This window comes from Vitis vinifera, chromosome 12 (assembly GCF_030704535.1).
Source record: "Vitis vinifera cultivar Pinot Noir 40024 chromosome 12, ASM3070453v1".
Taxonomy (NCBI): domain Eukaryota; kingdom Viridiplantae; phylum Streptophyta; class Magnoliopsida; order Vitales; family Vitaceae; genus Vitis; species Vitis vinifera.
This window is the reverse complement of record NC_081816.1, coordinates 6,588,759-6,605,218: the sequence shown is the minus strand read 5'-3', so window position 1 is coordinate 6,605,218 and position 16,460 is coordinate 6,588,759. Positions and strand designations below refer to the sequence as shown.

General features: G+C 36.3%; 1 protein-coding gene across 1 annotated transcript; it reads left to right on the top strand.

Moving 5' to 3' along the window:
• Positions 1 to 1,340: 1,340 nt before the first annotated feature.
• On the top strand, positions 1,341 to 15,393 carry LOC100249965 (protein-tyrosine-phosphatase IBR5). Its single transcript, XM_002277144.5, has 5 exons — positions 1,341 to 2,259; positions 7,639 to 7,738; positions 8,290 to 8,347; positions 13,632 to 13,738; positions 14,841 to 15,393. The coding sequence occupies exons 1-5, from the start codon at positions 2,023 to 2,025 to the stop codon at positions 15,155 to 15,157; spliced, it is 819 nt and encodes a 272-aa protein (XP_002277180.1). The 5' UTR covers positions 1,341 to 2,022; the 3' UTR covers positions 15,158 to 15,393.
• The last annotated feature ends 1,067 nt before the right edge of the window (positions 15,394 to 16,460 follow it).

The following is a 16,460-nucleotide window of genomic DNA, read 5'->3' as shown; positions in this document are numbered from 1 at the left end:
TCTTAGTCAGGTTTTATGTCATACCCATATTTTTTAGTCACGGTTACATTTTTGTATCATACCAGAATTTTCATACCAAATTTATTTGGTCAAATTTTTTATTTTTATTCCTTAGTCATATTATTTATATTTTAAAATCATTATTACATTTTTTTCACAACCATTAATTTTTTTTTATACCATGATTACGTTTTTTATACTTTTATCACATTTTTCGTATCTTAACCTTTTTTTTAATTATATCAACACTACTTTAATTACGAGTTTTGTCTTTAGTGCCTTAATCATATTTTTTTTATAGCTCCATTACACATTTAACATGTTTGGCAAAATTTTCATTCCAAATGATATTTATTGTACTTTGATTATATTATAGTTTTTAGGTCACGTATATTAATCATATTTTGACCATGTATTTTCATATGCCGGTCATATTTTTTCTAATTTTACCCACATATTTGTATTATAGTTATATTTATTGCATAAAGGTAGTAAAAAAAATCAATTTCATAATTTTTTTTAAATTAAATAAATTTTGAAGGGTTAATTAGTAAAGTAATTATTTTTTCATCATTTTTAAATAGACTATAAGTGAGTGTTTCATAAATCAATTTAATACGTAACTTAATAATTTAATTTAAGTTGTTAAGTAAATTAAATATGTTTTTTAAAATAATTTAATGATACTATTTAAAGTAAAACATAACTAAAAATAATTAATTTATTTTTAAATTTACATATTCATTTTACATTTTTATTCATATTTATCCTAATTACCTCAACTATCTTTTTTATTATTCTACAACCTTCATTATTACTTAACCTTCTTTACCCCCAATTATAATCTAACAAAAATAAATATGTTAATATAAGGATTTATAATAATTTTTAAGTTAATTTTATTAAACAATCTTAAACATTTATGATAAGAATTAAATATTAAGATAAATATATAATTAGTAAAAGAATAGTTCAAATAAAGTATTGTAACAATGGATTAAATTATTTATATTAATAAAATTGTGATTCACTGATCCACTACATAAGAATTTGGTAGCAACTCTATTCATTTAAAAAGAGTAGCAAAGTATATTTTCATATACTAATACGAAAAACCGGAACCGAGCTTATAAAATATAAATTTTAAATAACTATCTAAAAATAATTAATATTTTTTTATTTTGTAATTATTTTTAGTGCAGAAAAACTTACTTTTTCCTTATTGTTTCCTTGGAATATATACATTTCTGCTCTTCAACTTAATTGGAATACATGCACTACTAAAAAAAATACTATTGAGTATTTATTAAAAAGTATTTTTGTTATTTAAAAAATAACAATATTTCATGTGATGGGGAAACAAGGAGATCTGAAATCTAATGAAACAGCAGTTGAAGTAAATGTAGCACACCATGATTGCAGACTGAAGAGTTAGCAAAACAAAGATGTGTTTGGCAAGCCCCATGTGATTGAAGGGAGAAAAAGGACAGCTTGTGGCATTTCACTATCACTGCCCTGGGTGCCCATCATCAAGAATCTCATGCAGCCCTCTTCATGTCTTCATCATCGATTCATCAGCATCAGTATACAATAATCTATATATATATATAGGAGAGAGAGAGGGAGACGTGCTTTGATCTTGTGGTGCATACTGTATAGCACTGATATAGAGACAAAGTTATGAGGCCCCAAAAGCAAATCTGATTGAAGAAGCTTCCTTGTAAACTTCCCCAAACGAAGATCATCTTTACCATTAGTTCGCTCTCTTTGAATTATCAAATTTCAAATCCACACTAACCCATCCTTTATTTCCCGTTTATTGATCTGGGTTTTGATTATTTTGGTCTCCAGAGGCCTTTTTCCTTATCTGGGTCTAACTCTAAACGTCGTCGTTTCACTCCCCCTGTTCAAAACCTACCCTCACTTGGCCTTGTTCTCTCTTCCTTGATCCGGGTCTTCCCCTTTTTGATCTCTAGAGGCCTTTTCTTGTTCTTGGTGTCAGCCAAAACATTGTCGTTTAACATGAGGAAGAGGGAGAGGGAGAACCCGTGCGGGGTTTGTGGCCACTACCACAAATATGAGGAAGGAGAGGTTTGTGGTGTTTGTGGCCACCGGATTCCGGCATCATCAGAGAAAACTTCGATTCAGGTGAGCGCTTTTCCGTCAGAGATCCTGCCGGAGTTTCTGTATTTGGGCAGCTACGATAACGCATCGCGCTCGGAGCTTCTCAAGACTCAGGGAATCTCTCGCGTTCTCAATGTGAGGATACACATATTTTGGTATCTTTGATTTCTGTATATTTAGTTAATGGTTCAAACTTCAGTGATCACGAGTAGTCATCTGTGCTGCAGATAGGGACAATAATTAGCAAAATTAGTATTTGTGCACATGTTCCTTCAATTCGGTGATAAATTTAGTTTATTGAATCTTGAGGATTGGAATTGAAACAATTTTGAAGCATAGCTGGTTTCACTTGTTTGTTACCTTTACCATATTTGGCACTCAGAAAAGCCCTTAGCTTGATTAAATATTGTATTTTGCAATCAAACCTAGTTTTTTGATAAGTGTTTGGGGGATAATGTAGTGGATTCATTGAAAGGAGTGTTAATTAGATGTGATGCAATCCAGTGGTTGGAAGGTGATTTTATTAATTCTCTCCTCCAATTATTATGTCACTAGCTAGTGCTTTGTCCATGAAGTTCTATGTTTCAAGTGATTTCTATCTCTGGTTGTGCGGATGAGGCATTATTGGGAAGAGGTAGTTTTGACGGTTATGACGGCTGTGAATGCTATATGGCATAAACTGCTTTAGTTATGGTGTGGAAATCTGTGAATGCTTTATGGTATAGAATACTCAAAAGTCAAGAAAAATATGACCATAAAATGAGATTTACATGATGAAGATGCTGAGTTGGGAAGTATTGGATAATGAAAAAGCATTCATGAGATGCTAGAGTGGTACCCTATGAGGACAAGATGAGAGTTTTAGCTAAGGAAATGACTTTATGCACAAGGAGGATGGGTTTAGTTGAGCTGAAGGTGCTACTAGGACATGCAGGAAGATAAAAAAGAATACATGTTAAATTTGTGAGAAAAGATACGAGGGTGTCATAATTTTGAAGATGTGACTTTAGTTAGAGGAGCCATCATGGTTTGAGGCTTAAAGAAGCTCACATTTATCTTTTGAGTTGGAGCAGGGGCTAACGTGGTGGTAATTTGGGTTAGAAAAAGGATTCATCCTCAGGACCTTGAACGAGTTTGCCTTCTTTATGCAGAGGATGCAACTTCTGTGTTGAAGGGTTAGGATTTTCTTTGCTGTGAAGTGGTGGCATGATTGAAGGTTAATTTGAAGCAAGAGGGCTTCGTGGTGGGGAAAGTAATGAATCTACAATATCTGGAAATTAATGTTGGGTGTTGATGGGACTTCTTATAAGATTAAGTTGGCATTTTACTGGATTGTTGAAAGAGTTGGAAGCAGGTTTGGTGGATTAGGGAGGATTTAAATTCTGAAAGGGGGGAATTAGTGTTGGTTAGAAGCATATTTGTTAATGTACTGACTTGCTCCATGTCTAGTTTAAGATTACAGGCTATCCAGAAGGGTAGAGCAAGTTCAAATAGACTTTCTTTGTATGGGTGTGTTGAAGAAGTTGTGTTTTGGGTATTAGGTTGATTGTGGTTATATAAGTCAACCTCTGAAGGGGAAATGGTTATGGAGGTGTTTGTGTGGCACTATGGTGATGTAAGTGGAGTTTGGTGATCTAAGGAGATCCATGAAGTCAAGTGAAGGATAGCATCCATATAAAAAAAAAAGTAGATCTATGAAGTCCTTGGTGGCTTTCAAAAGCTATCATGACCAGTCTTGAATCCTTGTAAGATGGACAGTGAATAAAAATTTGGAGGATTTGGGGTGCTGAGACTCCCCACTAATGCCATATCCTTAATGAAATTTTCTTGATAAACCCCGACACACACACACACAAAACACAAACAAAAAGAGACAAAGGTGAAAGGTTTCCATGTAAGTGTCAAAACTAGGATATAAACAACGCGGGTGTAGGATGGGTCAACCCTATCTCAGCCTCACCCCTATATAATAAGAAAATTCCCATCCCTAAACTAAATCCATGGTGGGATGGGGCGGCTAAGTTTATTTGCATCTCAGTCCACCTTGGATTTTGGGGGTGGGTTGATTCAGGATGGATCAACTTGGGCCATATATCACTTCTAACAAATAATCAGTAGACCATCAACAGATGACCATACTATGAAATTGAAATTAAAAGAACAAAGTCATCCACCTTAAATGGCCAATAATTTTCCCAGGGAAAAATTGAACTTTTGGAGAAAATTTGTAGGATCAAAGACCCGTATAAAGGTGGAAAAAATCAATCAATGATGTAAAAATGTATTTCTTTCAGAATATCCCTAAGATAAGAGCAAAGCCAAGAAGATAAGCAAAATGCAGATGCGAAAACACACAGATCTTGAAACACAGATCCACCTCTTCTAATCAAACCCTACCAAGGATCCTGAACCCCACAAAGACGCAAATGCCAAAAAACGAAGTAAAGGGCATAGAAAGCAAAACCCACAAGCAATGTTATCACCGGATTGAGTTGGTGTCCACCTCTAAGTAATAGTCTTTTGTTTTGGATATTTGATGAAGACCGCCAAAGGAAGATGCTGGAGAAAACACCAAAAAAATGCCATTGAAAATGCTTAGAAGACGTTGAAGAAATGGATGAATGGGGCGCTAGGGCTTGAAATGTCGGAGGCTGGGAGTGAGAATGGAGATATTTGGGGAAAATCACATTATTTATATGGGATTCATAAGGAAATTTTAAAATGTTGAAGGGAAAACATGCCATTTCTATATAAATAAAAGCTAGACGGTCAGGTTGGTATAAAATCTGGTCTCCTCCAACTCAGCCCAAGTCTTCAAACGCCTCACTAATTTGGCTTCCCTATAGCCATCCCAATAGGGGTAGGCCAGGATAGGTGGTCTTGTAAACCCAATCCACTACCATCCCTAGTGAAAACTGATAGAAAAGATTACTAAAATCACTTTCAGGGCCCAACAGTGTTGAGTAGATTTACTTGCTTTCTAAGTAAAAACCATCCTTCTTACATATCAACGCCATTGGTAAAATTGTATATAGATTCTGTTTTCTTCATTGTTTGTTAACATTGAACACAAATTTATCTTTATATTTTTAATGTATTCACTATTTTTTTTTCTTGAATAAATGATATTTGAAACTGGGAATATGTGTTTAAAAGGGGATAAAACTTAAAAGCATGGAGTATGATTATGGAGCAAGTTTGTGGACAGGAAAGAGAAAAGGAGTTTGGAGTGTAGTGGAAGTGGTTATGCCGATTTTTGCAAGAATATATGCATATGGTAAAATTTATTGATACACCTAAATTAGTTGATCCTTTATGTTTAGTGATTAAGTGATTGCTTTGAGATTTAAACATTTCAGAAATTTTCATGTGGAATTTTGTAGGGGTTTCTTTTTCATTCCTACAAAACTACTGCATGAAAGGAGGTATTTGAGTTTTTTGATAACCCAGACTTGTCTCAAACTGATTCAAGGTTTTCTTTTTTCTGATGGAAACATTGGCTGTCTCGAGATATTTGCAAATGAAGCACATTGTTTTTGGGTGGGAGTGAAGGCCATATGAAAGAAAAAAAAAAAAAGACTTAGTGAAGCTTTTGATTCCATTTATTCCTATCTATTATCTCCCACTCTTACTATCTTGGTGTTGGTGGTAAATAAAATAGATACACATGTCAAGATATCATTTAATGGACGCGAGATATAGTTTTTACCCCCTTAATAATGGGGAATCTGCTTTGATGATGAGGCATTTATCCAACTGCCAATGAGGCAAAATGATGGGCCCACCCCTCTACCCTAGACCACTTAAATACTGGGAAGGCTCAAACTTGAAATCTCTGGTCCATTGCCTGAGAGCACTACTGTTGGTATACACTTTAGGGAGTGGATCTAAGAAATGTTTTGTGGTTTTTGCATTTATTTCATTTCTTGTTATGGATAAAGCCCTTTTGGGATGGTGACTGTGGCATTATTGGTGAAGAGGACAATAGCTGATGTAAATGCAGCACTGACAGGATATTTGGTTTCCAGTACTGGTAGGAAATTGTGTAATCATGGTGCTCCATGTCTATGGCCTATTTCTAAAGTTGTTATAAGAAGCATTAAGTTATCTCATTAGCTATGGGATCTTTCTTTTTTTTTTTTTTTTTTTTTTTTTGATAGGTAAATTTTTTGTCCCTACTGCGATTTGAACATGGAACCTCCCTCCCCAACCCTTTACCACTTGAGCCATGCCTCAAGGGCTTCATTAGCTATGGGATCTTGTGAGGGTTTGATTAGATTTATGGCATAGGGACCTACTCTCTCTGGAGTTTTTCGTGATTTGTTTGTATAAGCTTTGATCATCTTTGTTGGTAGATAATTAGGTATAATTCTTGTCTTAATAAAGATATTTTGGAAGAGTATGAGCTGGGGGTTTTTTTCCTCCAAGTTTTGGGAAGTTGTGGGAGTAACATGATTCAATTGATATTTAGAGTCTCTTGCTCTTGCTGTTAAGCTTGAGGTCTAATTTGGAGGATTTTTATAGTAGGTTTTGGAGGTATGCCAAGTGGGTTGTCCTTATGTTGCATCATTTCCTTAGTCTCTGGTTGGTGAGAAATTGGATCATGGAATTGGATTATCCCTGACCAGTGTGCTATGTTGAAGCCTATGGGTGTTGATGCCTCTGTGGTTCACCTATTATTGTTTGTTTCCTGCCACTAGAAGCCTTCACTTTTTGGAACAACCAATGATTTGTTAGGCTTTTGCTTCTGCGGTTTTGGATGTCTCAATTTGTAGCACTTTGTGGCCAAATGGTAAAATGGGTGTGAGTTTAGCTTTGATTGGTCTTTCTCTATTCTGGGTCAAAATAGGAACATAACAGATTTTTTATGATGTAGAGTCCTCCATGAGTTTATTGGTCAGGGGAGGCTTAGAGATAGGAAGGCCCTTTTATTGTGATAAATCTTCAACCAGTTGGGTTAGTAATGTAAATCATGGTGCATAATGTTGTCACAGAAATTTTCTGTTTGCAATAACTCGGTTCATAATGCTTGTTTGCGCATATTTTATCACATGATAGTGGGGAAATGAATTCCATAGAAAGGAAAATAAAGAGTATTGTTAATTTGCATTTGGAATTTTGTTGAAACAGTAAAATGTGTGGCTTATTTGTTATAAGTTTTATGGTTTCTTGTTAATTCAACTAATTATTGTCTAAGAAATTGTGGGGTAACCATTTTTTAATCCTTTACTCACTTTGATGTATAGATGTGAGGATGTTGTTTCATTTGTTTAATGGCAGAAAGCATACCTACCATGGTCTATTCTTTATATTTTGATGTTGTTCTCTATGCCATTGGACATCTTTAATATCACTAACTTGTTAATTGGTGATAAAAAAATTTTGTTTCATTTTTTCCCTTTTTTCCTTTTCTAATATTCATCATTTTATGAAAATCTTTGCAAAAATTCCTTCACTTATCACTGAATAATAGAAGGCCTGACATGATCTTTATCTTATTTTGTTTCTTTGCAGACGGTACCTGCTTGTCAAAATCTCTACAAAAATTCCTTCACTTATTACTGCCTACCAGATGACAAAAGTTTACCGTTTGATGATGCAATTCAGTTTTTAGGTGTGTCTATCTTATATGGTATTGGAAACTGATGATTTGTTAATTCATATGCCGCTTTTGGTTTGAACACTTGGGCACATATTTCTCTCTTTCCCCCACTCACACATGCACCAACAAGAAGAAAAAAAAAAGGAAAAAGATAAAAAGGCTTTGTTGCTTACTGTTTGAGTTCAAACAATTTTATGTTAAGGTGCACCAAATCAGTAAAGATTCTGCTCTAGCAATCATCCTGCATTGGTTGCTCTGTCTGATCATTTGAAATATTTGGATTCTACCAATGTGGGAATATAATGAGACATAAGCTAACTAGTCGTAGCCCCACTGAAGTGGAAAAACCAAATATAATAAGCTAGTGGGTAGTGAAGAAACATTTGTTCCATTAATTCACTGCCTACTTAAGGCATTTACATATTGATGAATTTATCATCAGAATTTACCTATTGTTACAGTTTGTCTGGATGTTCACAAGTTGGTTAGCTGTTGATGTCTTCATATTGTGAACTTTAATTTGCTTACTGGGCATAGTGTAATGCATGTGTTTGTTTTTGCAGAGCAATGTGAAAAGGACAAGGCTCGTGTTCTTGTACATTGCATGTCGGGAAAAAATAGGTGAATTACTATTGCAAACTATGTTATTTCTATCATCATCATTGTTTTGGTTCAAAAGGTAGATGTGTGGGACAATTGTATCCCCTGCCCCACAATAGATCCGTACACGGCCCTAACAGACTAGAACTGGAATGCTATATGTATGGTTTCACATATCACATATCAATTCTGGTGAAAGATCCTAGTTGGACTTTATCTTGTACCCTCCCACAATGTTTCACTGTGTATGTATGGTACCACTGAACTACAAAGCCATTGGTAATTTTTGATGATAAATATTAGGTTGCGGTGGGCCATCTTTGTTACTCCATTCATTGATGGTGGGAGTCTCCACCTTGGGTTTAGGTGGAGTCGAGAGCAGTTAGCATGAAGTTTTAGGTTAGGGGTGACTAGCATGGAGTTGTGGTGAGTGTGGGAAGGTTAGGTTTGCAGCTTCAAAAAGAGTGTGATGTTGTGTTGCTCCTTGAGGTCCTAGGGATTGCAAAGGGTAAGGGCATAGCAGGCTTTACTGGAGTAAAGAAGTAGCAGTGGGCCCTAGCCTTAGTGGATGCTGATAAGGTAAGAGGCACCCTTAAGAAGAAGAATACAATAGAAGACGAGGTGGTCCAATTGGTGGGTGGAGGCCCAAAGAGAAAAACATGTCTTTCTTTCAAAAGGGCTAAGAAAATTTTCTGATTAAAGGAGGACTTGAGGGTTGGTTCAAAGACGCGGGCTCTCTTGGGAACATCCTCACCCTTTAAGGGCCAGAGTCGTGTAAGTTGTTCTTTGGGCTAGGGAAGAGTTAGTTTGAATGAGGGATTAAATTTAGAAGTATTGATCTTTAGGGGAAATTGGTCCAAATGGGAGTGGGCTTGGATGCTTTTAAAGGGGCCGAGGAGCTCTCTTAATGTTTGGGCTTCTCTCAATCCATAAGTACTCCTCTCTCTTTGGACTTAGTCTACTTGAACCCTAGCATTGAAGGAGTGAGCTTGTCTCTGATGACAATAGGGGGAACAACAGAGTTCTAGGGCATTTGTAATTTTGTTATTTAAGAGTCAACTCAAGATATATCAACCTTGGAGAGGACAACACTGATGAAGCATTAGAGGCTGAAGTCTCTTGTTTCCCAAGTATGGTTCCACCCCCTCCTTCCTTCTTGTAGTTTGGGTCGGTCTCTTTTCCCTTTTCTTTTCTTTAGGGCATGCTTCTACTTGGAGACTGTCGATCCTCTCTCCATTGATCTTGAAAGGGTGGTGATTAGGCCTCTATTCATGATTCTAAATGACTCATTAGTGGTGTTTCCTGAAAATCATTTAATCAATGATAATGGTGAGGAAGGAGGGGGGTTGGATGATGAAACTTTTATTGGGATGGAATCAATCCACCCTCAGTTTTATAGTGGGATTCTAACCCTCTTGTAGGTTGTTTAGTAAGCTAGTAGCTTTCAGTTGGTTCATAGGGATGACAATTGGTGGTTTCGAGGAAGAAATCGTGGCCTTCATGAGGAGAATGGAGCAGAAAATAAGAGGCAATGCCTTAAGTTCGGGTATAAAAATGAAACTTAGCCTTGGTTTAGATTTGAGAGGGAACTGAATAAGTTGGAGTGTCCATCAATTATTCCTCTACTTCAAGAAAAGAGAGGAGGAGCAGGAAAGGCAATTGGGACATTTCCAAGTTTTGTTGATGAAGCTTTGTATTCTTTCTTGAAATGTAAGAGGAATTAACGAGGAGGATAAGTGAAAAGTTATTAAATCCCTTATTAAGGCCTCAGAGGGTGGAGCTCATGTGTCTACAAGAAAATAAGGTCCTATAAATGTCTGTTTAGATGGTGAAGAGTCTGGGCATGGGTAGATTCTTAAGTTGGGGCACCGTGGATGCTAGAGGTCAGGTTGGGGGAATCTTGTTTTTTTGGGATAATAGAGTGATGAAGTAATTGATATGGAAGTGGGGTCTTATAAAATCTATTGTTAGTTCAAAAATAGTGAAGACAATTTTATCGGGATGTTTTTAAGAGTGTATGGACTGGTTCAAAATGGGATGAAGGGATTTTTAGCCAGAGCTATGTGATATTAGAGGGCGTTGGGATGACTTGTGGCGTATCAAGGGTGATTTCAACATAGTCCGTTTCTGTAAGTAAAGGAGGAATTGCCTAAGAAGTTTAGCAACTATACAATGTTTTTCAAATTTCATTGGGGGGCTTCACTTGAGGAACCCCTCCCCCTAGTAGACGGTTCTTTTACTTGATGTATGACTTCTTAATATCAAAAGAGTGGGAAAATCATTTCAATGGCCTGACTCAATGTGTTTTCCCAAGACTAGAGTTTTATCACACTCTCATTTTATTGGATGGAGTAGGGTTGAGGAGGGATAAAACGCCCTTTAGACTTGAAAATATGTGGTTGAAAGAGGAAAGGTTCAAGGACCTGATTAGAAACCGGCGAACAAGCTATTTTGTTGGGGGTTTGTATAGCCACATCTTGGCAACCAAGCTAAAAGCCTTGAAACACGATCTTAAAATCTTGGAATAGAGAGGTTTTTGGGAATGTTGTCACGAATAAAGTTGGAGCTTTGAATCAGATTGGTTTTTAGGTTGCAAAGGAAAGGGAAACCATTCTTTCAATTCAAGAGATTGAGGCCAAAAGGAAGGCAATGGAGGAGTATTGCAAGTGGGCAATAATGGGTGAAGTTTCATGGAGGCCAAAGTTAAGAGCTATGACTTAAAGAGGGAGATAAGAACACACAGTTCCTCCATAAAATGGTCAATGCTTGTAGAAGATTGAGCATTAGTCAAATGATTTTTGAAAGTTTGGGTAGTGAAGATTCAGGGTGTCTGGAGGCTCCTTTTTTTGAGGAGGTCTTTTCAACCCTCTCTAGTTTGTGCAAGGATAAAGCCCCTAGGTTGAATGGCTTCTCTATGGCCTTCTAGCCATTCAATTGAGATTTCATGAAAAGTAAGGTATGGGCTTTTTTGGGGAGTTCTTCAAGTTGGGCTCATTTGAGAGAAGTCCAAACACCACCTTCATGGTTATAATCCCAAGAAAAAGGTGTATTGAAGACTTAAAAGATTTCAGACCAATTAGTTGTTGAGGGAATTAATAAGCTTCTAGCAATAAGTCTTTTCTAATAGACTTCAAAAAGTGGTGGGAAAAGTGGTCTTGACTTTCCAGCTTGTGTTTGTGAAAGGACGACAAATTCTGGATGTGGTTCTCATTGTAAATGAAGCCCTTGCCTCTAGGATGAAATGTGTCGAAAAGAAGGGAAGGAGGGAGATCGAGAAGGCTTTTGATCATGTCAATTGGGATTTCTTATTAGCAGTTTTGGAAAAATGGATTTTGACTCCAAATGGATAAGTTGGATCAAGTGGCGTATCTATATTGCTCAGCTCTCTATTTTCGTAAATGGAACCACTTAAAGCTTCTTTAAGAGTTTTAAAGGATTAAGGTATGGTGATCCTCTATTCTTATGTCTCTTTATCTTATCCTAAATATCAAAGGAAGGGGGGGAGGGGATTCATCTCGGGTTTCTCGATTAGTGGAAGAATAGGAGAGGAAATTAACCTATTCCATTTTTTGTTTGCTGATGATACTCTTATCCTTAATGATGTTGCAAAGGGAAAAATGGGGTACTTGAGTTAGACTTTTCATAGGGTTTGAGGTAATCTTAGGCCTTAAGATCAACCTGGAGAAAAGTGAGTTGATTCTTAGTGGAAAGGTTGCCAATGTGGATGAGCTTGCCAGGGTTTTAGGTTGCGGCGTGGAAACTCATCCTACCAAATATCTTGGCCTTTGCTAGGAGCTCCTTTCAAATCAACTCAAATATGGGATGTGATAAAGGAGAGATTTTAAAAAAAATGGCTTGTTATGTGGAAAAGAGAGTACTTATCAATGTGAGGAAGGCTGACTTTGATTAAGAGTACTCCTTTGAGTTTGCCAAATTGCTTCATATGCCTCTTCATCATTCCAAGGAAGGTGAGTTTGAGGTTGGAATAGATCCAAAGGGACCTCCTTTAAGGGGAAGGGTCCTTTGAGAGCAAGTAACTTTTGGTAAATTGGTCTTTAATTTGAAAGGATAAGATAGGTGGGGGCTTTAGGTATTAGAAGACTGACCATCCTCTACAAAGCTTTGTATGGTAAGTGGCTATGAAGATTTATTTGCGAGAGCGACTCTCTTGGGAAGCAGGTAATTTCGTTTAACTAAGTAGAGGAAGAGGGCAAATGGTGTTACAAAGGAGTAAAGGTAGGGCATGGGTGGGAGTGTGGAAGGCTGTTAGAAGTGAGTGGGAAGACTTTAAGAGTAGAACGACCTTTAGAGTGGGAAATGGGAAGAGGGTGAAGTTTTGAATGAATAGGTTGTATGGGGATGAACCCTTGGGTGAGGCTTTCCCCACATTATTTTCTATAGCTGACTTTAAAGATGTATGGTTAGTTGAGATGTGGGAGCAGATTGGGAAGGATAACCACAGGTTCACAAGACAGATCCATGACTGGGAACTAGAAAAGGTGAAGGCCTTTTTCAGGAAATTGCTAGCAAAATCGATCCGCAGTGGTATGGAGGATAAAATGGTTTGGCAAATTGAATAAGTGATAATTTCTTAGTTAAGTCTCTTTATTCCTCCTTTTACCATCTGAAGTTCAGAGACATTCCCAAAAAGCATGGTTTGGAATCCTTGGGCCTTGGTGAGGATGGGTTTTTTTTTTTGTGTTGGAAGCTACGTGGGGGTAGATATTAACATTGGACCAAACTATTTGTGCAAAGGAGATGAAGAAACATTTGATTATATCCTCCTTCATTGTTCGAAAGCAGTCATGTCATGACAGATTGTTTTTGCTTTATTTGAGATAGAATGGGTGATGCACCCTACAGTAAGAGAGATCCTTTAAGCTGGCATGGATCTTTTGTTAGGAAAAATGGGAACAAAGTTTCAAAAGTTGCTCCCTTGTGCTTATTTTGGACCATCTAGAAAGAAAAAAATAGGTGAGCTCTTGAAAATATTGAAAAAGGGACCAAGCTATCAAACATTCCTTCAAGTTTATTTTTTTGGTGTGGCTTAGAATGTACATAGGTGATAGCTTTTTGTCCATGTTGGACTTCATTGATTGGCTGAGGTATAAGTGAGGCAGGGGAGTTGTTTTTCTTTATCCCTTAGCTTTGTTTCACCTTTTGGTGCCTTTGTATACAACATTTATACTTTTGTGCACCCTTTTGTCAGGGACTTTTAATATATCCTATCTTTGTTTATAAAAAAAATGTCTTTTACTGTCCAGTTTGTGAGAGTTAAAATTATGTTATTTTGTCCCCTTGTTAGGTCACCAGCTATTGTAATAGCGTACTTGATGAAGTGCAAAGGATGGAGGTTTGCACAGAGCTATCAGTGGGTGAAAGAGCGGAGACCATCTGTTGAACTATCTCAAGGTTTGCATATGATACAAATCTTGATGTTAGAGGAAGCATTACAATGAGTAATCGCTTAAGTTGAACTGACGTTATATAATTTTTTTTCTTGGGCTATATTCTTGAAATATCATGATCAAAATTGGCTTGAATTAGAAAACTGGTAGAGGATTATTAAGATTGTTCAGAGAAAAACCAAAACCTGAACCACTAAAACTTATCAATTTATGATCAGTGGAATGGAAGACCAAAAATTGTGTGCATTACTCTTTTTTTTTCTTTATATTTATTTTGGTCGGGCTGGTGGGTGGACACGGTGTTAGACCTATAGTTTACAGAAGTTTTCCTTGATCTCTTTGAAATGGGATAAAACTATCATGTGCACTCAAAATATACATCTATACTTCTTAGTTCTCCAAATTGGTTGAACATGATTTTGGCTCTACCATACCCTGATTTTGTGGTTTCCATAATAGATCATTAACAGGCATCTTATCAGTCACGTGAGGAACTAATTTCTTTTTGGTCAAACCTTTTCCTATCCTAATAATCACTCTAAAGAGATGTTGGAATTCTTTCAAAAACCTGTCTTCCCTTGATCCGAATTTATTTTCTTTCATTCATCTGCTGTTTACTCTTACAAAATTAGGGACACTTGCAGAGGATTTTATCACTCCTTAGGATGATGCCTGAGCAAAATATTGTACAAAATCACCATGACCATAGAAACTCTTGATATTAATACAATGTAGCATTGATGTCCATGCAGAAGCTTTTGAACCCATTCTTCTGCTGATCATGATAACCAAACTGTGGACATCTGTAAGGAATTTGGTCTCAAGGCAAAAATCCAAAACACTTATAACCCTTTGAAGTAGTTTTGATTAAATTGTTGTCAAGTTGACTTGTGTAGAAACAGAGGAAAATTGAAGGATCTGCAATAGATCCAATTTTTTTTTCTCTGATCTGTTATTATTATGATTAAAATGTTCTCTGCTTTGATTCCCAGTTTACCTGTTGTATTATTCAATGTGTCTTCTACTTCAATGCTGGCCAATCATATCCATGAAACAGGCCCATCTCTGCTGCATATCTGACTTTCATTTCTCTTCATGTATCGTAGCTGTTCACGAGCAGTTGCAGGAGTATGAGCGGAGTATTTTTGGGTCGATGGAGAGCATTAGCCCCACCATGCCAATCTTCCAACCTTCAGGGGCAGCATCCTTTACCTTTGGCTTCCCAAAGGCCAATGATCCACTTCCTGCTCCTGCCTTCAACACCATTGGTGCTGCATCCATTTTTGCTCGTCCTCCTGCAGACGTTCCTCCACATGAGTTCAAGTTCGGTGCTGGCCAGACCGACAAGAATATCGTGGAGAGCCCTTTCATTGCCAACCCATCAAATCCAAATAGCAGTGATATTCCCATGGACAGCTCCTGATTTCCTTGTTTTTTTTGCGAGATCACCTGTTGGTAAGAAGTCCAAATGAGTCCTGATTTTGAAGAGTTCTTTTTTTTCAATTTAAATATGAAATCTGGATGTAAAGTGGGAGTGGACGCTCAGACTTTTCGGTTTGGCAGATTTTAAATGTTGGTATATTATGGGTGCCTTAAATTTCTAAAAGTGCAACAGTCTCATCCCTGATCTTATACAAGTTAAATTCTTTTACAGTGTTATCTCAATCTTTTGATTAATTTTCCCAGTGGAACTTGCATATTTTGCTCTCAGATTTTCATGCCATATGCTCTGGAAATCTAGTGGCCTACTAGATGCTGGCAAGTTCAGTATCTGGCCCATCACATGTTAGGCTTAGTATCTCTGCCAGTGGATTTGATTTTTTCTATTAAACTAAAGAATTAATGGGGTAAAATTCATGTTTTTATTTGAAAAATAATCAATTTTTGATATAAATGTCCTTTAAAATTTCAAATATTTACATGTGGGGTTTAAAAGAATGGTTATTTTTATAAGAAAATGATAAGGGTATTTTTGTCCAAATGAAGTCAAAATAGGATGGAGGGTTAAATTTCAAAATTTAGGTTTTCAATGATGCTTTTAACCAAATAACCATAAATCGAAAGTAATTTGATATCAATTAAATGAAATATTCAATGAAGGTAATGTAATATCGGGAGTATTCATTGTAGGTCGGTTGTTTGTTAGCAACTTCATCCCTCTTTATGGTGCTTGAAACTACTTTGCTACAGCTCATAATGTACTATTTGATGAGCTACGTACCACTTTCAATGCTTGAACCTGCTAACTACTTGACTTTTTATATCTAAGTAAAGTGAACTTATTATCAATAAGTTTATTTTAATTATATTGGTTAATTAATATAAAGAAATTACTTTTAGATGAATATGAAAAATCAAATATTTTGATTTTTTATATTTAATAAAAAAACAAATACAATATTAGTAGACAATTACCGTTCCTATTTGAAAAATGATTGGATGTGAAACAAGGATAAGAAAATTGGTAAGTGGTATTGTTATGTTTCTAAAAGAGGAAAGTTATTTTTCTAAATATGTGAATATTTTATGTGAAAATTTAGTAGATAATAATAAAATATGGATCGATTTCCAAAAGCTCAGAGAGATGACTTGTTACATCTTCCCAGTCGGGCTATGCTTACATCAAGTCATTATCAAACGTTGCCTTCCTAGTGCATTTCCTCTAATTGACGTGGCTAAAAAGCAAAAAAATAGACAACCAGTCAGCAGATTTAATGACGTGGCAA

Coding starts and splice junctions, on each gene's coding strand:
- LOC100249965 (XM_002277144.5), top strand. CDS start 2,023: ATGAGGAAGAGGGAGAGGGAGAACCCGTGCGGGGTTTGTGGCCACTAC. Junction 7,739..8,289: donor TGATGCAATTCAGTTTTTAG/GTGTGTCTATCT, acceptor TTGTTTTTGCAG/AGCAATGTGAAAAGGACAAG. Junction 13,739..14,840: donor ATCTGTTGAACTATCTCAAG/GTTTGCATATGA, acceptor CATGTATCGTAG/CTGTTCACGAGCAGTTGCAG.